Here is a 25,122-nt window from a genome sequence, read left to right as displayed (position 1 = left end):
TTAAGTGTAAAAATATATAATTTATAAAAATGATACAAACAGCTGCAATAATAGTTGGAAAAAATGAATTTTCTAGAAAACAGCACCACCTGCAGGCTTAGAATGGCATTAATCTCCAAGTGTCACTTTATATTTATTTCACCTGCACAGTGTCATTTTGTTTATTTCACCAAACTGTTTATGCCTACACCCTCTTGAAAGAGCAATATTTATTTGGATAAAAAAAGGTTTTATTACATTATGACACTTGAAGTCAACCTGTCATATTGGGGGCCATAGTCCACCACTAGAGCCCCCAATGATGGTAGGCAAAGTCATGCTTTTTCTGAAAATATTCATTTACACAGAGCCAAAAACACTCTAGCCCTTGTTCACAGGTCATTCAGAGTACTGTTTTACAATTTGGGCTGCAGAATAAATAAATGTGTGTGCTCAGTAACCAGGCTCACATTTTCTTTAAATAACTTGCTATGACAGATAGGGCTGGCTTTCGGGACCACTTACATCCCTGAACGCCAGGACAGGTAAATGTTCTATTGTTAAAAGCCAGAAGCTGCAGTATGTGTAGCTGCTGGCTTTTACATTTTTTTTTTTTGGGCAGAACAGCGCTTTAATAAGCCACGTTTGCATCATTGGAACTATGGGCATCAATAGTTTCATTGCTTAGAAGAACTTAGTAGTGGTTTAGCTTTGCTGTGCAGCAATTTGATGTCAGCTTTCTTCAACTTCGAAAAACTTTTTTTTGTTTTGTTGGATAGTACAGTTTTCTGGCCCACTGCCAGACATTAGCCCTGGTATTGTGCATCTGTCCCTGCCTACTTTAAGCCATTTACAAAATGCATTTGGAGAGAATGGTGTGTATTTTGTGAAATGGCAAGTATAGGTGGGGGCATACATAGATGATATGTGTCATACTTACAGAGCTGATGTTAGCAGGGTACCAAAAGTAAAGCTGAAGCTGTACTACACAGCAAAACTAAAAAGAATGTTTGCAAGCCAACTGAAGAAGGCACACATTAAAAACACTGCACAACAGTGATTAACACCTGCTGAACCCTTTAATGTTATGGAAATTAAGGTGCTGAAGTTGGGTGTTATTGGTTTTGAATGCCTACCTTAGAGGTTTTCTATGTTAGAAAAGGGGCATTCAAAAAACAGCCTTCACTCCCCAACAATGATTTGGGTTTACTGAAAAAAAAAAAATGGATTTTAGGTCAACTATTAAAAAACAGCAAAAACTGGTGAAAAAATTGAAGACTTTTACAATGTCATTGCATTAAACAAGCAAAAACTGTTATGATGCTACCCCAATTACTCAGATTTGCTAGATGAAAGGTCAAAGTTTATGAAAAGGAAAAAAAAAAAAAAAAAATCACAATATTCACAAAGATGTACTCTATTAAACGTGATGTTAATGTAGACCGTTGCAGGTTTGGGTTATCTTCTTTGAAGAGAACAATCTGATAAAACTCTTCTATTAAAAAGGAAGAGAAACCATATCAGAGAAGCTCATCCATCATTTTTTCTTTTTCTTCTTGTCAGATGTTAACAACTTTTGTTTTACTTCTGCTTCTGGAAGAGCGCCAAGCTTTTTGCCTTTTGCTTTCTTTAGTTTTTCTTTAAGGGCATTTACATCAATCTTGGTGGAAGTGGGCTCTGAAAATATAACAGTTCTTCGGTTAGTACTATAATACAATTCAGGTGGTCATACACAAAACCACCCTTTTTTTTATTTTATATACGATTCTATCAATAAGCTAATAGACAAAACAGTCCGAGTGTACACTCAAGCAGAAACTTTACTAAAGAAAAAAAAAAACACAACATAGCAATAATTTCCCTATTCTATTGCAATTCTTTAAATCCTATGGTCATAATTATACTGAAATATCCAAATTTGCAATAACACCATTTCTATAAAGCCACCTTAAGACTTTGTGTATAAAATCAGCATTTCAGCTCTGCTATCACAATTATACATGTGCAAGGCGAATGGATGGAAAACGGCAGCAGTTTTCACAAGAATGTTTGCTGTTAAAAACTCCCTGCTATGTGTATTCCACAATTCAACAGATGCTGTTACTCCTAGAAACATACTTCAATCTTTCCATTTATTGCTTTCTCCTAACACCAAAGCTTGCAGTAAAAATTTCACAGTACTCTATACCAACAAAATGATGTTAATGTAACTGTACGTGTTTTCTGTTAACGGTGCGCAGAAGAGATAATTTCTTTTGGAAGATTGTTAATGCTCCATATAACCAGATTTATACTGCAAAGTCTTTTCAGAATTCGCTTTCTTAAGTTTAAAAGCTTTAAGTATAGTTAAGAAAAGCAGTATACACTATGCTGTCAGTCATATTATTAACTACAAAGCCACCATGGCTCCTATTACCTTTCTGGGGCTCTATTACTGGTTTCTCCTCTGGTGGGATAAATGCTTTGTTTCTCTCTTCCTGACGTCTAGACACAGCTGCTGCTTGTTTGGTCTGGAGGTTGAAAAATAAAGAAAACATTTTAGATTAAAAAGTATTGAGGCAATACAGTTAACTGGCATACTATTACATGAAAGCAAGAAGGCAAACCTGATTTATCAGTTTGGAGCAGAGGTTTTCTTTAAAATACAATACACAAAACATACAATTATATGTTTGAAAAGTACAATAGTAGACATTACTCTTATATCATCCAGTTTCTTTTTCCTCTTCTGACTTTTTCTCAGGAAGTACTCTCCACTTTCCAGATCCTTGTCAATCTATAAAAGCCAAACAGGAAATAGTTTAAATGGAGTCAAATACATATTTATAGAAGTGACACATGCCACCATGTTAGAATAGTTGGTACAGCACTCTCTCACATACATATACCCAAATATTTCCATTGGCTTTAAACTTCAACTGTACAAGGGGCCATGAAAAATAATTAGTTAATATCTTACACTGCAGGGATAGTTATTTTTCTACTATCTATTTATGTATCCTATCAATAGTGTTGCATGCCGTTTGGATTTAACTGGACAAAGACTGAATTTTCTAAATTCCAGTGCTGTAAAACAGAGCTCAGTTAAGAGAACAACATAGGCAAGAAATGGTGGTCAATCTGTGAAAAGCACTGGCAATAAAATGTCACTATATATGGGAGTCTTGTAAGGCTTTCTTCAGTGCTGGCTGAGACCCCGAACCAGTGGGCAGAAACCTGCGGCATGCATGCAAAACCCGATGTGTGCGCCCCTCTCCAATGGCATGCAGGATTCTACAGCAGCTTTGGTGTTTACACAGGGAGTGCTGCAATATTCCTGAGTAATCTGTAGGATTGGGTTATCAGTTTGACAACTGCTCAGCAATCCTTTATGAATGAAAGCTACTATTGTAGCTTTCATTCATCAATTAATTTCAAGTGAAACATGAAGGGATAGGGGCAATTGGGATCCATCACTCCTCCTCCATGATAAGGTGTGTGGCTGGCCTGATCCTCCATGTCCTTTACCCTGCTGCACAGACACCAATGTTGGGGGTTGTTATTGCAGTCACTGACAAAGACATTGGGTGTCCTTTACACATATAACTTTGTTATGCATTTATTAGTGGTGCACCAAAATGAAAGTTTTTGGTGCCAAAACTGAAAATGGCAGTTTTTTTAAAAACATTTTTATACATAATTGTATTACTGTATATTTGACTTTTTAATATCAGGAATTTAAATGAATATGAATTTATTGGTCGGCCATAACGGCACCTTTAGTGCAAGAAAAGCTCAAGAAAAATGCACCCCCTTAAATTCTATGTATGTCTTCATACTGGTCCATTGCGCTTATGTTGTGGTGTTAAAAATCTCGCTTGCTGCATTTTTGGTTAATAAAAAAATAAAAACGACACACGCACCAAAAACGCACCTCCCTGTTCAAATGCATTGAAAATGCAGCAAGAACACATGAATAATGCACCCAGGTTACATTTTTTTATGCTGTTTTTGACTCGCGTAATCTAAGAAAAACTCACCATAAGCATGATAAAATCGCGTGAATTTTTTGGCGCCATTATTGTCACCTTTTTCTCTATTGGCAAAATACTGATAATATTTTTGGCCAATATTTCGGTGCATTGCCAATTACTACTATGGTTCGTTACAATTTACTAACTAAATATTAATTTTCATCATTGAGAGTGTGAAGTAGGCATTTTGTGCTACAGATCTGGCACTCTCATTTTCCTTAAAAAAAAAAAAAACTTTTTTCGGTACACTAGGCTTAAAAGACCTAACTGACATATTGTCAGACCTACTGACAAATTTTGCTTTTATTTACCTATTGACAAAAGCACCATACCTGGCTATCTGGCTGTGGTGGTGGGAATGGTGTATATTCTTTCTTGATTGTCTTTTTCTTCGGTTCTTTCCTCTTGCTCACATTTTTATGTTTAAATGTTGGCAGAAACCTGTCCCAGCTTTTTGCTCTCAGCTCTGGGTCTTTTGCCAACTCTCGCTTGATCATTAAAGCCTATAGGATACAGCATAAAATCATTGAAAAATTCATAGATATTACCTTTCAAACATGATACCACAAAATCCCAGGAGTTAATTCACTAGTGAAAGTAGATAAGCACAGTACAACCTTTTTTAGGTTCACATTGGTCCGAAATGTCAAATCGCATGCCAAATCGGCAGCCATTGCCGGCAATAGCACAGGCTGAATCGGTGCGGCGCTGCAATGATTCCCAAAAGTAGTTCCTTACTTTTGGCGATTTCAAGTGCAGATCTCTGTCCAATCACCCCCGATGTCGGACTGCATTGCTGCAGGTTGAAAATGTGCGAGGTTCAGCTGAACTTGCACAATTTCTAACCCACAGCAATGTAAACCTAGGCTAAAGGCTGAACATGTTCTCAAAGAGGAAATACAAAACCACCTTTACCTTAATGTTATATATAGGATGGATATTCTTCATGGTGTCCAGAACAACTTTTCTAACCTGTAGGGGTAAAAAAGGAAAAATGTATTGCTACCGGAAATATGAAATGCAGGTATTTTGTAAGCTAGAATAAGTCTGATAGGTGATTTTTATAGCATTGACACTGTGTGAAGAGACATTTTTTGATTATCATCACAGCCCCCCCAAGGATGCCCACCACTAAGCACCATCAGGTATGCCAATCAGTGCCCACAATGGATGCCAATGATTGGCAGGCATTGTTTGGCATCCATCAGTACAATCCATTAATGTACATCAGTGCCAGCTACCAGTGCTGCATCAGTGCTGCATATTAGTGCCACTTCTTCGGTGCCACCTCAATGGTGCCCATCAGTGCAAGAAAAAAAAACTTACTTCTTCACAAAGTTTTGTAACAAACAAAAAAAAAAAGCAGAGATGATCAAATACCACCAAAAGAAAGCTCTATTTGTGGAAACAAAATGATAAAAATGTTGTTTGGGTACAGTGTAGCATGACCGCGCAATTGTCATTCAATGTGTGACAGCGCTGAAAGCGGAAAATTGGTCTGGGCAGGAAGGTGTATAAGTGCCCTGTTTTGAAGTGGTTAAGCTACCCTTTAAAAAAAAATAATAATAAAGTCGTACTAACCTGCTCTGTGCAATGGTTTTGCACAGAGCAACCCTGATCCTCAAACAGCTCTCCTGGGTGGCTCCTCCCCCCTTCCAAGTGTCCCCATAACAAGCTGCTTGCAAAGGGAGCACTCATGCGTGTTTATTCACAATGTATATGCACATACACTACTCTCTATAAGCTTAAGTACTCTGGCTATCTCCAAACCTAGAATGTGAATATTAACTTTTAGCTTCAAGTTCAGAGCTCAAACATAACCCTGTTCCTCACAAGAACACTCCTGTATTGGTCAGTCTTGATGTTGTTACACTGAGAAAAGAAAGGCATGCCAGAGCTGACTTTTGGCCTGAAAGCTGATATCTGAATACCGACTTCCCTGGAATTTCTAAGTCTTTACTGTCTCATTGGTCCCCAAAACCCTACTCCCTAAAAGCCATAGTTTCCATGCAATGCACGGATGATGGCTAACAAGCCTAAAACAGCCATATAAAGTTTTAAATAAAATTGACAGCTATATCTCTGCTATAAACGAGCAGTCCTGGATGTATAGTTGGCCAAGGGGAAAAAAAAATTGATTTGCATGCCTCTGTGCAGAGCTTAAAGGTTGTGAATGAAAAAGCATGGTGCTCACTCCTGTAATGCTGGGGGTGAGCATCCAATGGCTGGCTTGATGTGGCAACAGGGCAGGATGGAGCCATTCAGAATGTTTCTTGGGCAGGCTAGTGACCTAAAAGGTATGGTAGATACATTATTGAGGATTTGTGTAAACAGGCTGATATTACGGTTACCTACTGCAGCTTCTTAACTAACTGCATAGCCTGTTTTTGTTTTTTCATTTTTTATTTAAAGATGAACTAATCTTTTAAGCCAACCTCACCATAACCTGTAGGACTTAGGGTTCTTTTTAACTGTCAATTTCAGTGGGTTAAAATAAAAAACTACAAGTTTACTTTTCTCTTCAAACATTGAATGGCATTTTACTACCAGCAAAGTATTTTACAATTCTCTAAAACCCATCCTCCGTTCTATTGTTGTAACTCCAATCTATTACCGCTGCTTTGTTCTAAAGACTAAGGGTCAATGTTTCCGATACTGCAGTTATTCCTCAGAATCTCATTTCTACTTCCTGATAAGTGCCCAAATAAATGCTGTGCTGCCTACATACCAACCAATGCAGTACGATTTTAAAGTGGAAGTTTAACCACTCTCATCCTTTCTAAACTACTACAATATTGGTTATCTAGAAGCATATACATGCCTCTTGCATGTATACTTATTTGTCAAATGTCTCTCCTCTGTCTGCTATGAGACCTGAAAAACTGCAGATTTTGTGGGTGGGTCTGTTTTCCAGGGCTCAGTGGGTGGAGTCGTTATGTCAGTAGACTCCCCACCCACCTCTACACTCCCCTTATCAACATGCATTTTCTCCTGTGTATTTCTTACACTGAACTTCTGCTATGATCACCAACATCCAGTCCAAACTCAGAAAAGTCCCCACATGACTTTAGCATGCCAAATCATGCTGAGGTGGGAACAGCCAATCCTTGTAGAGCAGCAGAAGAAAGGAGTGGGAGGGAATTAAAAAAAAATGCATGCATCTTAGGCTAGTGCACTAGATATGTAAATCACCTGTCACAGCAAGGGGGAGGATTTGACAAAGTTTTTCTCTGTCAAGATTTATCTCACTGAAAACTAAAAGATGATTGCTCAGAGATGGATTAACTCTTTGTGGAAAGACTGGGCTCAAATAATAGGAAATCTTATACTCTACATTATGACATCAAAAGAAAAAAAAAAATTGGGTTTACATCCACTTTAATTAAATGTACACACTGTGGATGTAATTCATGTCAATCATTTTAGATGTACAGCTTTTTCTGCAGCGACAGCAGACACTTCTACGGTTCACTTAATGTCAAATGACAGATGAAAGGGATGATGGGAATGTACTGGTAAGCAAGATTTAACATACAGTAATTATACTTAGAACAATGGTAAAGTAATCCATTGTTTTTTATGGACACCCATGGACTAAAGATATTTTCCATTTCCCTGGTGTTCCTTAAGCTGCATCAAAATTCAGATGGTTCAGCAGGGACCGGGCGAATTTCTATCCATGTATGGGCTAGTTTGTTGTATACAAGTTGATTTATCAACTTATGTATAAACAGCCTGTTGGGTTTTTCCCCATACACTTAGTACCGCCGGCTATAGCCAGCAACACTGATCATTGCAAAGGTTCCCTGCCGGCAGAATACAACAGCTCCGTGGGAGTGGAATCAAATGTGTGGATGGGGAAATCTTATTTTTTTTATTTTTTTATTTTATTCAACCTGCTAGTTGAACAAAAAAATAAGAATCATGTATGGCCTGCCTTAGGTGTTAAAAAACCATATGCACTTCCTTTCCAAGATTACACTATGAATACCTAAAAGCAATGGAATTACTCACACACATAAGAATCATACTTGTGAAAATATAAAGCATTTTTTCTATTACCTCTTTAAGGCCATTAAAGGGTCCAAGAGCAGATACTGTATTTCCCTGAACCATTATGTAACAGTCTGTGAGAAGCTCCAGGGCCTGAAAAGAATTATACAATAAATAAATGGACATTCTTTTTAAAACAATATTTCTAGAGCAGTGATGAAAGTTCTATAAAATACCTTCAGAGTAGATCCCTTAGGTCCCAAAAGCCGCTGTCTCCTTTTAATAAACCTTTCCCTATTTCGAACTAAAGTGCCAATTTTAATAATGTCACAGGCCATGTCATCTTGGAGAATCCTTACAGCCTGAGGGAAAGAAAGGTGAAATAACAGTTATCAATCATTTTTTTCCCATATGGCAAACAAAATCGCAGAAAACTTCATCAGGCAATGTTAATAGTAACGTCTATATAATGGGTAATCAAAAGTGAAAATTAGGATTTTGCGACAGTATATTCTGAGACAACTGCATTTAAAAATGCATCCTTGAAGAGAGAAAACATTACAGACACCATCAAATCAAGCTCTAATAAATTACTATGACTGTATGGCTAATTGTAGTCCAAGTATAAAAGTCATAAGGGTGAAACATGCATATATGTGTTTTCTTCAGTTGCACGGCTTAAAGCCGATTTCCATGTTTCTTGTCAATTTAAATTGTTTAGACCAAGCTGGTCCAAAAGGAACAATTTTCTTCACTAAATGCTTCAGCGTCTCCAAACACTGTATGTATTGCTTCAGCTACACACAGTGCTGGATTCCAGCTTCCCATCTCACACCTGAAACAATGTAGACTCGGTCTGAGCCACACTCAACTATTCATAGGCAGCTTTGGATTCTGTGAATCTATGTATGAAGCCATTATTGTGGGGTAACTGAACATAGGGAAGGATTTGACAGTGACAACTTCTTATAGACCGATTTCTCTGTTGACAACAGATCTTAAAGTGTTTGTTTGTTACCCTAAAAATAAAACACACAGATCCTGTTCCCTTAAGGGCCGGTTCACACTGCGGGCGATGCGAGGCGACACAGACTTGCCTCGCCGCGACCTGCCGCGACCTCAGCGGCGATTTGCAAATGACTTCTGTATAGAAGTCAATGCAAGTCGCCCCGAGGTCGCCCAGAAGTAGTACAGGAACCTTTTTTTCTGAGTCGGAGCGACTCGAGTCGCTCCTCTCAGAACGGTTCCATTGTACAGAACGGGGGCGACTTGTCAGATTGCGGCGAGGCAAGTCGTGTCGCCTCGCATCGCCCGCAGTGTGAACCGGCCCTAAAGCATGAATAGCAGCACAGTGCTTGTGCTGTGTAATTTAGCCCCTTCTATCGCCCAAAAAACCTGGCTGATCCTGCCTGGCCCTGTATACTGACCATGGTCTATCATGGTTGCTGAGCAGATTTAATTAACTCACTGTTCATTAAATATAAAACAGAAAGCTAGAAGTTGGTGCAAATTACCACCTTCGTAAACCTTATTAAAATGATATGGATGCCACAATTATTATATGCTTTACATAATATTCCGGTGTGGCTCCCTATGTTTTTTTTTTTTTTTTTTTTTTTAAACCGCTGGACACTATTACTTTGTATGCTTATCTGGAAAAGGCAAAATTCTCACATTAAAATTAGAAATATTGCAGCAAGCTAAGTAAACGGGGCAGGCCGTTCCAAACCCATTCCTATATATTTTTGTCAGCACAGCTCCAACATATAACAGAATTGGAGGAAGACACGAGGATTGATCCAATTAGGAAAATACTGTCCAAGTTATTTCTAGGAAGACAATTGTTTCGACGCGGGGAGTTTCCCACTTTAGCTAAGATAGATAAGGTCTAGAATAGGATTAAAGATCAGTGCCAGTATAAGGGATATACTGCTTACACCCGCATTTTTCAGAACTTTCATTTTCCAGAGCTATTAAAACTGTAGAGATTTAATCAACGCTTAGAAATGGGCCTTGCGTATATCCCGCAACTATATCTAGGTCAAAATCTGAAGGACCTTCAGACCTTGCATGAGATTTTCGGTCTACCTACTAAAAGCTTAACAATATTTGCAGCTTTGGCATGCTATCCAAACCCAGTCTAGTCACTTGCTGACCGCCCTACAGCAGTGTCACTCTTCTGGGTAGGGCGCATCTCACACAGCAGGCTTGATGTCCGCCTGCATTTGCCACTGGCTAGGAAGTAAATCTTCGAAAGTGAAAGTAAAAAAATCCCACATTTTGGGTTGTCCACAGAACAGTGAGGAAATCTGCCAACGGGGGGGGGGGGCACTATTTCTGATGATACACCAAGATTCCTTCACTTTTGTGGGATTTTCTCTCATTTCCTGTTTAGGCCAAGGGACAGGAAGTGAAGAGAAATCTCCCCTAAATGGACAAAATACACTTTAAAAGGTGAGAAATCTTAAGTATGCAGCTCCCCCCTTTACACTTACACGAGTTTGAGCTCAACTCACTGCTGGAGCAGGTTACATGTTACATCCTAAATATGGATGTAACATGCTCCCAAAGGTGAATTTATACTTTAAGTTGGCTAAGAATGGATAGAAATTCCACTAGTTCAGCAGGGATTAGCTGCATTTTTATCCATGCTTAGCCATCCCTGGAATGTCGGATTGTCGATCAGTCCACTGATGCAGTAGACTGGCTGCAGCCACTGATCGTGTATTCTGATAGCGGAGAGAACTGAATATAAATGTCTCAACGGGGGGGGAGGGGGGCGGATTCCTCCATCAACCTTGCTTGTTCAAATCTTTTCCCCCCCCCCTTTCGTTCAGCCAACTGACTGAAAAAAAAAAAATAAGAAGAAGAAACACTACACACAACCTATGGCCAGCTTAACAATATACAGTAAATAGTTTGAATAAAGCAAAGATATATGTTTAACAAAAAAAAAAAAAAAAAAAGGGGGGGGGGGGGGGGAAGATACATAGCTAAAACACTGCTTACATCTAAAACTAATCCCATGACACACTCATAAGTGCAGGGTCCCAAATAACAATGAAAAACATGCCTTTCCTTATACTATCTGAAAAAAGGGTTACAATTTTAATTTAAGGCAGAGAAAGCACAGATAAAATACTCTGAATATCAGTTTTAATCTACCAAAATGACAGCTGCAGAGGACTCAAAGTAGAACATAAAAAATGCTACTTAAGAATTTTTTTCATTTAAGGTTATTAAAAAAGACCCTTGCATTTCAATTTGGAGCTGCTGTGATTTTCTAAAACTGTATGAAAAGGAGGCATTCATTACACTGTTGATGTATGAAATGCCCTCAGAAATAATTTTCTGCTTGGTCAGTGACCACACTGATCAATTACTGCTCACTATTTCAGGCATTATTCCGAGACACAGTCTCCTGGGCTGTGTACTGAGTGAAAAGTGTACTGAATAGTACATTGACAGACATGTAAGTGGCAGAGAACGTATGTCACAGAAAATAATTGCAGCTAGGACCCGAGGAGTGGGGAGGGTGTTCAGAGGTAACATTAATTTTTGTATGTGCAGCACTAATTTTTGGGCTTACCGTTACCTTCCGTTCTCCTTGTTACACGTCTAGGGGATGTCCCGTGGTAGATGACCTACTAACTTGAGACTGACAATAGATCCACTTGAATGGATTTTATTTGCAAAAACTCAGACCATTGAACAGTCTTTCAACTTGGGATCAGAGGGTTGGAAAGGTAGTTCAGGTACTCTCAATGTCAAAGTCCAAAAAACATTAAAGAATTTGCTTACTTTGACTGCATCCATAGAATAGCCATTCGCAGCTGGATGAACACTCAGGTTGGACAGTCCCTCTCTCACAAGGCCTAGCAGCCAACAAGGTGCTTACTCAGGAACAAAGTCTTTGTCACAGACGTTGTTACAGAACATGTGGGAAACTAAGCTGTAGAACACTTGTAGGATGCCTGGATCTTTCAGCCTGCTTGGCGATATCCACGAGACCGGATTCTTTCGGTAACTTCAGCTCTTCCAGGCTCTTGTTAAGAAAACCAACCCATACGTGGTGTTCTTCTAAAGAGTCCTCCCCTGGAATACTCGAAGTACAATGGGTCTCTCCTGAACCGAAGACGGCACCCAACCACCTCAGAATCCTCTTTTAGTTTCCTTGCCCCGGGCTAGCCAGCCCAGAGGCATCAAAGTTGGGTGGATCCGCACCCCAGGCCATAGCCTTCCTGGGGGCTGGCCAGGAGGACCAGGACCATGAAATCAGCACATCATACTGGACCAGACCCTGAAACACGTGACGTCCACATCTTAAATACCCTCTTCCAGAGGGCACAGCGAGAGGGCTGCTCCCACTGACCTGGCTCCAAAAGAGAGAAATTTAAGCGCCTGACCAGACCATAGTTCCACGCCTGCCACCCGAGACAGTGCCCCCTGTGGCCAGGCTGAACATCTCACAGTCCAGTCAGACTGATACAGAAGTAAAACTTAGACAAATAATACCCAAACCTAACTGCAGTTTAGGTAGAGTTTAATTTTGAAAAACACATAGCGTGTGCTCTTCAGGAGCCTGCCGCCACATATGCAAAGCAGATCTACCATTTAAACAAGCTGCTAGCAGGCTTCAGTAAGCACAATCTGAAGTTGAAAGTCTACAGGCAATTTTAAAGCAACAGCCAATACTCTGGTTTACCCTCTTAACAGCACCTCCAGGCAGCCCTTTGAGGGGGTTTTAGTAGGGGTGGACTCTCAGCACATAGGCCACTCTGTGTGGTGGCAGGGCATTAAAGCCTACGTCCCTTGTCAATGCATATATACATTACATGGTCGTCAAGAAGTTAACATTCCCAAATTGGGGTTTCATTAACCACTTAAAAGAGTGCCCACTGCATATATACTTTGGCAGGGCACTCTATTGCTTGACCTGTACGTCATTTCATGCAATAGATACCATGGGGGCTGTTGCCCGCAGCGGGAGCCAAATCAGCAGTTCCGGCGGACCCAATATCCACCGGCCACCCTCCACAGAGCAGCAGAACGGGGATCTGCCTATGTAAAGAATCTTCTGTTCCTTGTAAGCAGGAACACGGATCTCTGTGTTCTTCCTGTCAGTCCTAGGGTGTGCCCCCCAAATATCTTGTATGTCTATTGTATGGATTCTGACCAAATCCTTTTGGGTGGAGCACCCCACTCCCTCATCAGTGCCTCTCATTAGTGACCATCTGTGTCATGATGGAGACCTCATGTTCTCCTATATAGAGTATAGCTCCCATGGTTCAGAGAAGCAGGATCTCCCAATCTATGGGTAGTGTAGGACCCATTAATCATGGGGTACTTTGTTGCAGTAAGTGATCTTAAGCACCATATAGCAATATGGTGTGACCAAATTCCCATATTTTTTGATGTTTTTGGAAAATGTCTAGGCGTTTTTAAAAAGCCTTGCGGGAGGTAAATGTTAGTTTTGCATGTGTGTAGGGCTGCAACTAACGATTATTTTCATAATTAATTGGCCGATTATTTTTTCGATTAATCGGATAAAAAATTTTAAAAAAAAAAACGGAAAAAAGGGGAGAAATATATATACACACACACACACACGTGTCCCCCCCAGTATAGGTGACACATTCCTCCCCTCTCACATGGTGTCACTGCCCCGCCTCCTCTCAGTGCTCCCTCCCTCCCCCCCCCCCCCCTGCGGTGTCTCGGGTTTTCTCACCCCTTCATGGTGACAGCGGCTCCTCCTCTGTGTGCCGGGGTGGTGTGGGGCGGAGTCTCAGTCCGGACCCGCCACACGTGACTCGGCCGACTCCTCCAAATGGAGCGAAGGGCACCCCGAAGCCGGGAGATGGATGCACGCATGTGCAGAGCACAACCTCCAATCACGGCAGCGCTGGAAAGTGGCCCGGCGAGGGCTTGCCACGCCTGCGCTCTGCGGCGGGTCTATCGGAAGGCTGCTGGGTAGAGGGGGGGAGGAGGAGCCGAAAGCAGCGCAGGTGCGTTGCTGGCGGGACGTCAGCTGGGTGGAGAATGCAAGCAGGCATAGCTGCGTGCTCATGGACGTGGTGCATGCGTAGGACATGGGAGGATACACAGGATTCTAACGGACCGGCAGGGGGGGGGGGGGGGAAAGGTGCGGACTAGGGGTGTAACGGATCAAAAAACTCACGGATCGGATCGTTCCTCGGATCAGAGTCACGGATCGGATCAATTTTCGGATCAGCAAAAAAAAGTTTATAAAAATAACACTATCCCCGCCCCCCACAGCCACATTTTATTTAAATAAACAAGGTATAACACTATATCCCCCCCCCCCCCCCCCAATAAAATGCAGCTTATTACAAGCATAAAAACATAGTCAGCATATCACTGATGATTTGCGCCAAGCTCACCAGCGATCAAAGTTCCTCCAAACAAACCGCCGTGATGAGTCCCGGGATGCCTATTGGCACAAATCGTCAGTGATATGCTATGTTTTTATGCTTGTAATAAGCTGCATTTTATTGGGGGGGGAGAGATAGTGCTGTACCTTTTATTTAAATCAACAATGTGGCTGTGCCGAGCAAGTGGAAAGGCTTAGATAGAATTAGATAATAACTAACTACTATTTAATAGATAGTAGTTAGTTATTAGGTTAGATTAGGTAATAAATGTAGTGGTACCTGCATAAAAGAAGTTTTGAATGAGGGCAGGCAAGGCATCCAGCGTGACTCCTCCAGAATTCCTTCACTTGGGCTGACACAGGCTGAACGCGCTGGGGGTGACATCAGCGCGCAGCTCGCCGCCGCCCGGTGTACCAAGATGGCTGCCAGCTCCGGAGCTAGGCCGAAGCCGCGGCCTTTCCTAAGGCCGCGGCCCGCTCTGCGGATCGCATGGTACGGACAAACTAATCGATAATGAAAATCGCTGACGATTTTCATTATCGATTATATCGATTAATTGTTTCAGCCCTACACGTGTGCTCTGTAATATTTTTGTTCTTCCTGTCAGTCCATCCCCCACAGTGTTACAAAACACTCAGAGGACACACTTAACCCTTTGATGGCCCCGATTTTAACCCCTTCCCTACCAGTGTCATTTACAAATTAGCAGTGCATTTGTTTAGCACTGATGTATTGGTGTCACTGGTCCCCAAAAAGCATCACTTCATGTCAGATTTGTTTGCTGCAATGTTGCAGTCCCACTAAAAGCTATAACTTTCGCAGAAACCAATCAATATATACTCATTGGGATTCTTTTTTCCAAAAACATGTAGAAGACTACATATTGGCCTAAATTGATGAAGAAATTAAATTTTTTTTGGATATGTATTATAACAGAAAGTAAAAAATAGTTTTTTTTTCTTTTTCAAAATTGAGAGGGTAAAAGCAAACTCACCTGCTCAAATGGTACACTTCTGGCCAACAGCTTTATCATGTCCCTTGCCCTGATAATAACATAAGGGTCAAATGTCTTTTTGGTAGTGGCAACGGTCATACTGCCTTCAATTAAATCCAATTCTGCTTTCACAAACTGCAAAAAAGAAAACACTGGGAATTAGATATACTGATAATTCCCTCATCACAAAAGTCTTTCCTAGAAGACTGTCCCTGCCTATCAGTTGGTAAAGGAAGTATAAAGCTGACAGACAGTAAGGAAGACTAGTGGCTCTGCTGGAATTCAGATTTTCCATTTCAGCAAACATAACATGACTAATACTTAGGTTTCAGGTCAAGTAACTGACCACTAGACCTGGAGCTGTGGATTTTGCGTGTATATATATATATATATATATATATATATATATATATATATATATATATATATATATATATATATATATATATATATATATATATATATATATATTTATTTATTTTTATTTATTTATTTTTTTAACATGTTTTCTGAAGTTTGAGAAGAAACTGTGTCAATGGGGGACATCAACAGCAATAACTTTTTAGTTCAGAGGTTGAAATCTGTCAGTTTGTTTTCTTGACTGAATACCTGAAGTGAAGTTTTCATTTTTCTTTCAATGGGAAAGAAAAGGAGCAGAAATGTTCCATCCGAAAAAAAAACAGGGGGTTATTTACGAAAGGTAAATCCACTTTGCACTGCAAGTGCACTTGGAAGTGCAGTCACTCTAAATCTAAGGGGTAGATCTGAAATTAGTGGAAGCTCTGCTGGTTTTATCATCCAATCACGTACAAGCTAAAATGCTGTTTATTTTCCTTGCATGTCCCCCTCGAATCTACAGCGACTTTGCTTTCAGTGCACTTGCAGTGAAAAGTGGATTTGCCTTTAGTAAATAACCCCCAATGTCTTCATTTCCCGTGGCTCCAGGCAGTGACCTTCATCAAGCACCTGACCTCTGCTTTACAGAGATGATGGTCATGTGTGGTAACACAAGGACCTTTAAATTGTCTACTTCTTATCCCAAACGGAGACAGGCAGTGTCAATGAAAAAATAAATAAATAAATAAATATACATATACACACACACACAGGCAGACTCTTTGTACCTATAAAAGCATGAAAACCATTTTCAGAAGAAAGAGTCTTATAAAGCCCCATACACGCTATCAGATTTTCTGCTGATTTTTGTCTTCAGATTTACCAAAACCATGTAGTGCAAGGGCCTACCTGATTGCATACACATTGAAACTCCTAAGGTTTGACCTCATATTATATGCTTTTGGTAAATCTGAAGGAAAAAAAAATCAGCAGAAAATCTGATAGTGTGTATGGGGCTTAACAAGGACTTTTCTCATAACAAACATGCTTGCAGTGCAACGATTCAGTCAGTAAATATTCTGACAACGACATTTAAAATTGGTCATGTTCATAATAATCTTCTAAAGAACATGATCCTCTCTCATTCTAAGTTAGCCCCTTGCCGACTGGCTCACGTCGATATTCGTCAGCAGAAGGGCACGTACAGGCATATTAACGTACCTGTACGTTGCCCTTTAAGACGCGGCATTGTGGGAATACCCGCGATCATTTCAGAGAGGAAGAAAGAGGAAATGCTGATGTAAACAAGCATTTTCCCATTCTTCCTAGTGGCAGGACACTGATCACAGCTCCCTGTGATCAGTGTCGTATTACACATAGCCCACCCCCCACACAGTTAGACTCACTCCCTAGGACACACTTAACCCCTGCAGCGCTCCCTACTGGTTAACCACTTCACTGCCAATCACATTTACACAATCAGTGCATTTTTAATCGCACTGATCGCTATATAAAAGGATAAACAATCATGAAGAAGACTGCTGACTTGACAGTTGCCCAAAAGACAGTCAGACACCCTCCACAAGTAGGGTACCGTATTTATCGGCATATAACACACACTTTTTCCCCCCTTAAAATCAGGGGAAAATCGTGGGTGCGTGTTGTACGCCGATCCCACCGATCCCCTGCCGATCTCCTCTGACTGAGCGGAGCGATCGCTGCGAGATACACAAAGAGTGTACTCGGCTCCGCTCATAGTCACTCCCAGTGGGTGTGACTGTGAGCGGAGCCGAGTACACTCAGCTATGTGTATTTCGGCTCCACCCAGTCCCTGCGATCTCCTTGGCGTTCACTCCGCTCCGGCGAGTCTCAGCGGCACCAATTTTAAATTCAGCGATGATTGCACTGGCAAGGCTGCAATGGACACTGATAAGGCTGAATTGATGGGCATTTAAATATACGTTTTTTTTCCTTAAACGTCCCTCCTAAAAATGTTTTCCTTAAAATTCCCTCTTAAACTTGGTGTGTTATACGCCGATAAATACGGTAAGTCACAAAAGATCATTGCTAAAGAAGCTGGCTGTTCACAGAGTGCTGTATCCAATCATATCATTGGCAAGATGAGTGGAAGGAAAAAAAAGTGTTGTATAAAAAAGGTGCACAAGCAACAGGGATAACCGCAGCCTTGAGAGGATTGTAAAGCAAAGGCCAATCAAGAATTTGGGGGAGATTCACATGAAGTGGACTACAGCTGGTGTCAGTGCTTCAAGATCCACCAGTGGTCCAAAGTCCTCTTTTCATATGAAAGTAAATGTTGTATTTAATTTGAAAATCAAGGGTCTAAAGTCTGGAGGAAAAGCGGAGAGGCACAGAATCCTGGATCATGAGGTCCACTGTGAAGTTTCCACAGTCAGTGATGACTTGGGGAGCTATCTGCCGGTATTGGTCCACGGTGTTTTATCAAGTCCAAAGTCAGCATAATATACAAGTAAATGGTGCAAAGGACTAGAAGCACTAAATGTCCCACAGTTTTAGGTTTAAGTGCTGTATGGGCATGGAATAATATATATCCTATACGTCCACAGTCTTACTGGTGATTAAAATGTCCACAGACCATGTGAGATGATGGTGAAAAGGAGGGGTATTCCGCACTCAGGGCTATCGCTTATCATTCGCATCAGAGCTTGATGAAGGAACTTTATGAAGGCATGTGGCTGCCACATCATTCGCAGCCAGTACGCTCACAAAACGCGTTGCATACCAGTGACGTCATCCACTCTTGCTGGGAACCATTGCTCTGAGTGTATCTCCACTGTGGCCGGCTGGTCACCATCCAGCGGTGTCTGGAACGAGCTGAGAAGCGCACCACCAGCAGACACGGACTGACCACATTGATGATGCCCCCATTTGGGACCATGAGCTTTAAAATGCGAGTTGCCTATGAATGCAACTACATTAAATCTTGTCCTATTTCTACACCCAGAGGCGCCTCCGACTTGTGTTTTTTTCCAAAGTCAGCATAGCCCTTTACCAGGAAATTCTAGAGCACTTCATGCTTCCCTCTGCTGACCAGCTTTATGGAGAAGCTAATTTAATTTTCCAGCAGGACTCGGCACCTGCCCACACCGCCAAAAGCACCAATAACTGGTTTAATGATCACGGTATCACTGTGTTTGATTGGCCAGCAAACTTGCCCGACCTGAACCCCATAGAGAGCCTGTGGGGTATTGTCAAGAGGAAGATGAGAGACAACAGACTCAACAATGCAGACAAGTTGAAGGCCGATATCAAAGCCATGTGGGCTTCCATAAAACGTCAGCAGTCCCACAGGCTTATCACCTCCATGACACGTCGCATTTATGCAGTAATTTATACAAAAGAAGCCCTGACCATGTATTGAGTGCATAATATACTGTACTTGGTCATACTTTTCAGAAACCAACATTTCTGTATTTAAAATCCCTTTTTTATTGGTCTTATGTAATAGTCTAATTTTCTGAGATACTGAATTTGGGGTCACTAGCTGTAAGCCATAATTATAAAAAAAATAGTATAAAGAAATGCTTGAAATATATCACTCTGTGCGTAATGAATCTATAGAATATATGAGCTTAACTTTTTGAACTGAATTACTGAAATAAATTAACTTTTTGATCATATTCAATTTTTTTGGAGATGTGCCTGTATATTAAATCAAGAGTCTATTATCTCTGCCCAATGTTAATTAAATACTTTGTCACCTGGAGGAATGGCAGATGTGTAAAGTAGCTTACAGGAGGCAGGAAACCTCCTGAAATATTTAATGTAGCTATGCTAACTGATCATCTAATGAGCAGGCAGGTAATGATGAATAGTAGTGAATGAGAGGTGTATGAATCACAAAAATATTTGGACATCATTACCATTACATTGGCAATGCACACAAACTGTATGTATCCCCTGTGTATTTAGCAGTGGGCTGGAGTTCCACATATTTGCTGCCAAACACAAACGTCTTTATCTGCAAATTATTATGACTGACAAAAGTTACTTACACTTTCCGCCAAAGCTTTCTGCACTAATGGCCAGCACTCCTTCAGATAAGCTTCTCTATATTTGGGAAACAATGTGGCAAAGCTGCTCTCCTCCAACAATCCTTTAGGGTTATGCTCTCTGGTGAAAGGCTCTTCCTTCCAGCCATCTGGAACCGTGAGAAGTTCAGATTCATCGATAGCTGTACAAACCGAAGAAATACACTGCTATTATCAAACTCACATGTACCCTACTTATACAGAAACTGTATATAATTATTCAGAATTTTAAAACATGTTTTTATTGGATAGCCTCTAGTTTATAGAGCTGTGGCCCAGCATATGATATATACCCTTGTACAGAAAATCCCTCTTGTATTGAATCATATTGTCTCCCTTTATATTGTAAAGCAGGGCTTGACAAATTTGCTTAGAATCTAGGAGCCAGCTGAAAAAGTTAGGAGCCAGTTATTTAAATCCTCTGCCCAGCACCCAGAACTGCATGTCTGGGGCATCGGGCAATAAGAATTGCTCATGCCTGATGCCAAGAGAAAAAAGGACAATATTACAAAAAAAAAAAAAAAAAAATCAACTTTTGTTTTAAGATTTTGCAAGTATGTTTTTTTTCTCCTTCACTGATGTGCTCCGATAGGCTGCACTAATGGGCACTGATGGGGCGGCATTGAGGTAGGAACTGATGGGCACTGACAGGTGACACTGATGGGCACCAATAGCCAGCACTGACACTGGATAGCACCCTGTGTCCAGCCCACGCCGACATTCAGCCGCCATTTTGACACCTCTCCACACACAGTTTCACACACTGCGGCGCTGCTCTGCCAACAGTGTGTGGAGAAGGGAGGAGGATGTCAGCAGCTGCTCACTTCCTGCTCCATCCCGACTACCAGACAGTGCTCTGTGTCTGGAGGGCCTCCACTTTCCCAAGAACCCACAAACAGCCCTGTAGCAGAGGCACCTGTCAGTGAGAAAAACCCAGGCGCCAGGGAACAATTTTTAGTCGCAACGGCGACCTGGCGCCTGGGATTTGTCGAGCCCTGTTGTAAAGCACTGTGCAAACTGTTGTTGGCACTCTAAAAATCCTGCATTATAATAATAAGTACATTATTTAAAAACGGTGAACATGTGTTTTTAAAGCGGAGGTTCACACAAAAATGGAACCTCTGCTTTTTGGGAACCCTCCCCCCCCCCCCCTCCGGTGTCACATTTGGCACCTTTACAGGTATTTGCACCCGCTTCCCCGCCTCCCCCCCAGCTGTCTGCTGGGAAACACACAGATCCCAGAGACAGCAGGGACCATCCGGATTGTGCAGCGAGACTCGCGCATGTGCAGAAGGGGACCAGGAAGTGAAGCCGCAAGGCTTCATTTCCTGATTTCCTTACCGAAGACAGCGGTGGCAGCACCTGAGAGCCGAGCGACAGATCGGCTTTGAGTGCCGACATCGTGGGCGCCCTGGACAGTGTGTCCTTATTTTAAAAGTCAACAGCTGCAGTATTTGTAGCTGCTAACTTTTAAAAAATATAAATATTTTGTCAAACCTCCGCTTTAAGGTGTATTTTACATTGAGTGTTTCCTGCGCCATCCTGCCCGCCCTCGTAGCGTCCTCTGCCCTCCTTCACATCACCCCCCCCCCCCCCCAGAACTGTGTAGGTTGCACTCTCCAACCTGACAGCGTGTGTGCAGCAGAGCAGGGAGCAGGAGGCAGCACAGTACTGGGGAGCTGCCAGATTTAAATTTTCACATTAACAAGCTGGTAATTGGTTGCTGGGACGCCAGCAATCATCTGCTTTTTAACTTGAAAGGGTTAATTGAGGCAGCTCCTGCCTTTCATCCATGAGATGAGATTAGCGGAGGCTTGGGGGAAGCAGGGTCATGTTCGCGATCTACCTGTTGGCTGCCCAAGTTCGACGGGTAGATCGCTATCAATGGCTTGGCGACCACCGCATTAAAGGGTAAGTATGCTTTTATAGACAATCAGTACAGCGAACACTACTAGCAGCTCCAAAGCCTGCAAGCATCATAATGCAAGCAATGTCATTGATCAGAAGGACTGTGTGACCACACTGACCAATTAGAATCTCTTATGAACCATATTCTTCCGGGACAGCTTCACAGAAGCAGTTAGAGATTCTCATTTGTCAGTGCGGCCGGCCATAAAACCGTGCTGACCAATGACTACTCACCCTTGTGACCATTATGATGCTTACAGGCTCCCAAGCTGCTTGTTCAGCTTCAATGTGCCCAGGAGGGACAGATGCTGCTTCCAGCCCCACTGTAGGCAGCCTATCAAAGTCTACAGGTGGCTGTGGCTAAATACCGTACCAAGCAGTACCGACATTTAGGGCCCTGTTCGTCCAGGGACAAGATTCCAGAATGCAAAAGACCTGCTTTCCGGGATCTCTTTCCTGAATGGTCAGGGCCCTAAATTTAGGAGCACATGGTACAGCATGACATACCGTCCTGCCGCAACTTACCACAGACTTCCTTTTTTTGCTTAAACCTCATGCAGTGAAGGAAGCATGTCATTAGATCGCCATCATTTCTTCAAACTGGCCTTGGAAGCATAAGTCTATGTCTCTTTTCTGCATGTGGGAACTACAAAGTGAAAGTTGAAGGAGACCCTCATATCTTACACCGCAAACACGGAAACAATCAGCTGACACAGGAAAGGGTCCTCTGTTTGCTACACAGTGGCACATATTGTGAAAGTGCAATACCCCTGCATGGGGTGAATGGTTGCAGTGAGTGCATTACCTATAGGGCACCCATAAGAAGCACAGAGTACAGTTTATGACGAGCACCTGTCATTTTATTTTTCTATTACATCAGTACGGCATATGGGCTATTTGTGCACAGAGCATTTTTTAGCATAATTCACTAATTGTTGTAAGCGTGTATCACTTGATCATTTAAAGGACACGAGTTTCTTACAAATGTTTAAACTTGGGCATTGTAGTTCACTTTTCTTTTTGGCATTATTTTTGCACGCTGATCTTATGAGTTGCACGGAGGCTATTTAAATAGTGCCACGCCAGGACATAGGCTATTTGCATATTGGGATAAAACTTTTTTTTTTTTTTTCAATACGAGTCACACTGAGGCTATTTAAACAGTGGCATATCAGACTGCTGCACCAGGACACGTTATTTACATATCAGGTTTACACTTTACCTATGTTCTCATCTGGGATATATGTTATTTTCCATTTCTTGCTAATTACTTAGGGGTGTAAGACACCACCCCAGAACAGTGACTTTTTTTCTACCCCCCCCCCCCCCCCCCTCTTCTTTAAACAAACTCTTACCTTATACATTCCACTTAGGTGGCTGCATTGGTAGAAGCAGCAGTTCTTCTCAAATCTCCCCCCCCCCCCCATAAGCGCGGGACTTCAAAACCTTTATTCATATTATACGCTGCCGGTGTTCTGTGCAAACAGTCAAGTCGTCGAAAATCTGCAATTACTGCTGCTGAAGAGTCAGCAGAAGTAATGTGGATTTTGGCAAGTGGGCTGTTTTGGCAGAATACCGAAAGTGTAACCACTCAGCTCCCTCCCTGCTACCTGGCAGTACCCACTATGCCTGGTCCCACAGAAGGGCAAGTGTACCCCAGTATACATGGTGGGGGTGCACATTACGGGGAAAGGGTGGATGCAATCAGGCAGCAGTGCAGGAATGTTTCCATCTGACAGGAAGGATTCAACTTATCAGATATAAAACACACTACTGGTGGCTGCAGCCACCGAGAGCATGTGTTTGACCCCCCCCCCCCCGCAGGTCCATACAACAAAATCAAGGTAACCAAGCTGGGCTGACAACTGTTCAGCCATTCAGAGGAAATTATATATTTTATAAATGTCACCCGTACTCTTTTCCACCTCAGCCAATCAGAGGAAGCCTTGTATTTATTCATAGAAAACACAGCTCCCTGTGAATAGCAGAGCAGCACTCAGCCAGACTCCAGGAATGGGAACACAGTGCTGAATACTGTAGCTGAGGCTCCATACATACCTTACACGATCTATCGATATCTGTTAGTGAAGTGAATAGGTCATTTGGAGCAGTCTGGTCCAAAGAACTATTTAAAGTTACACAAAGCCAGGAGTTGGGCTCTAAAAATAAGGGCAGACAGGATACAGCACAGCATCCAGATTGTGATGTACAGGGGGCGATGACAGGGTCTCCAGTGGTCAGCTCTATTTCTTCCATGTGTGTATATGATTGCACTGTGAATACATAATGATATATATACTGCACGTGGCAGGTCAGTGACTACAAATGACGCGGATATCTCCAGACAAGGGCTCTGCGCCTCACTCACCAGGCTTGCTTTCTCTCTGTCTCTTTTTACCAGCACCAGGCTGCAATTTCTGCTTCTCCTCCGCCATGCTGCCTCTGCACACGTGACCTAAACAGCGGCTGCGCAACGCGGAACACCTTCCGCCGCACAGCAGTGACCGTGAGAGATTAGTTCCGCCTCTCTTTCCTCTGATCAGACGATGGGGGAAGGTGTTCACCCGGAAATGTCCCTGGGTGTGAAAACTCATCAACGTCACAATGAATGAATGAGATCCAATTACAATTCATTCCTTCATTTCGGTCTACACATATGTTATACTGTGAGCGGGGAAATGAGCCTAGCAATGATGTTACATGATATCCTCACTATCAGTACAGGTTTTGGTAAAAAAAAAAAACTGGACTCGTTCACACAACGTGCGTTACTTTTTTTTTGTAATGCGTTGGCGTGCATTTTACATACCTGTTATGTATTATTATTTTTTGCCTTGTAACGGGTTGCATTCATGCGTGTTTGCGTGCACTTGAACGTGTTGTGATGAAAAAGAGTAGTGCACGCCGTACTTTTTTTAAGCACTGGGCAAATGCAATGCAGCCATAGTTGGCAACATTGTAAAAAAAAAAATCGGGACACTTGTTTGACAGTGGGCAGAGTTGAGGTATAATTAGGGGTGGGGCATGCGTTTATAGGTGTGGCAAAGGAAAAGGTAGAAATGGGCGTGGTTTACGTAAAATAGTGGGCGTAGCTTACATGGGGCGTGGCTCAAAGGGGTGTGGTTAGAGTCTGAGATGAATGCGGGATGGAGGGGGATGGAGAGAGGGAAGGGTGGGGAGAGGCAAAGGAGGGACAGCAGCCCCCGATCCTACACCACAATAGCAAAATGTGTTTTCCAGAGTTTGACAATCAGCAGATAAAGATACTCCAAATACCTGGTGTTGGTGCTTCAATCATCCCGGCACCATGATTGTTATGGTGTCAGGATGATTGAAGCGCATTATTTCTATTATTACATTGTAATATAAACTAGACACTAGCCACGTTGCCTGCCACCAGATGCCATCAGGTGTCCCAAGCGGAGTCTGTCCTTACA

The 25,122-nt window shown here is 42.0% G+C and overlaps 1 protein-coding gene across 1 annotated transcript; it reads right to left on the bottom strand.

Annotated features, from left to right (window-relative positions):
- Positions 1-24,193, bottom strand: KRR1 (KRR1 small subunit processome component). The gene is made up of 10 exons (XM_077474259.1): positions 24,054-24,193; positions 19,742-19,920; positions 15,372-15,506; positions 8,222-8,347; positions 8,055-8,138; positions 4,908-4,964; positions 4,325-4,495; positions 2,678-2,755; positions 2,396-2,489; positions 1-1,656 (listed from the first exon to the last, which is right to left on the bottom strand). The coding sequence occupies exons 1-10, from the start codon at positions 24,118-24,120 to the stop codon at positions 1,517-1,519; spliced, it is 1,131 nt and encodes a 376-aa protein (XP_077330385.1). The 5' UTR covers positions 24,121-24,193; the 3' UTR covers positions 1-1,516.
- Positions 24,194-25,122: the final 929 nt, after the last annotated feature.

This window comes from Lithobates pipiens, unplaced genomic scaffold (genome assembly GCF_037356315.1).
Source record: "Lithobates pipiens isolate NorthernLeopardFrog02 unplaced genomic scaffold, aLitPip1_a1.2 Scaffold_8, whole genome shotgun sequence".
Classification (NCBI taxonomy): Eukaryota; Metazoa; Chordata; class Amphibia; order Anura; family Ranidae; genus Lithobates; species Lithobates pipiens.
The sequence above is the reverse complement of the archived record's forward strand: the minus strand, read 5'-3'. Positions and strand labels throughout refer to the sequence as shown.

Excerpts from the sequence above, each read along its gene's own strand:
- KRR1 (XM_077474259.1), bottom strand. The coding sequence starts at position 24,120 with ATGGCGGAGGAGAAGCAGAAATTGCAGCCTGGTGCTGGTAAAAAGAGA. Across the intron at positions 19,921-24,053 it reads ACAGAGAGAAAGCAAGCCTG|CTATCGATGAATCTGAACTT; the intron begins GTGAGTGAGGCG and ends CGGTTTGTACAG. Across the intron at positions 2,756-4,324 it reads CACCACAGCCAGATAGCCAG|ATTGACAAGGATCTGGAAAG; the intron begins GTATGGTGCTTT and ends TGGCTTTTATAG.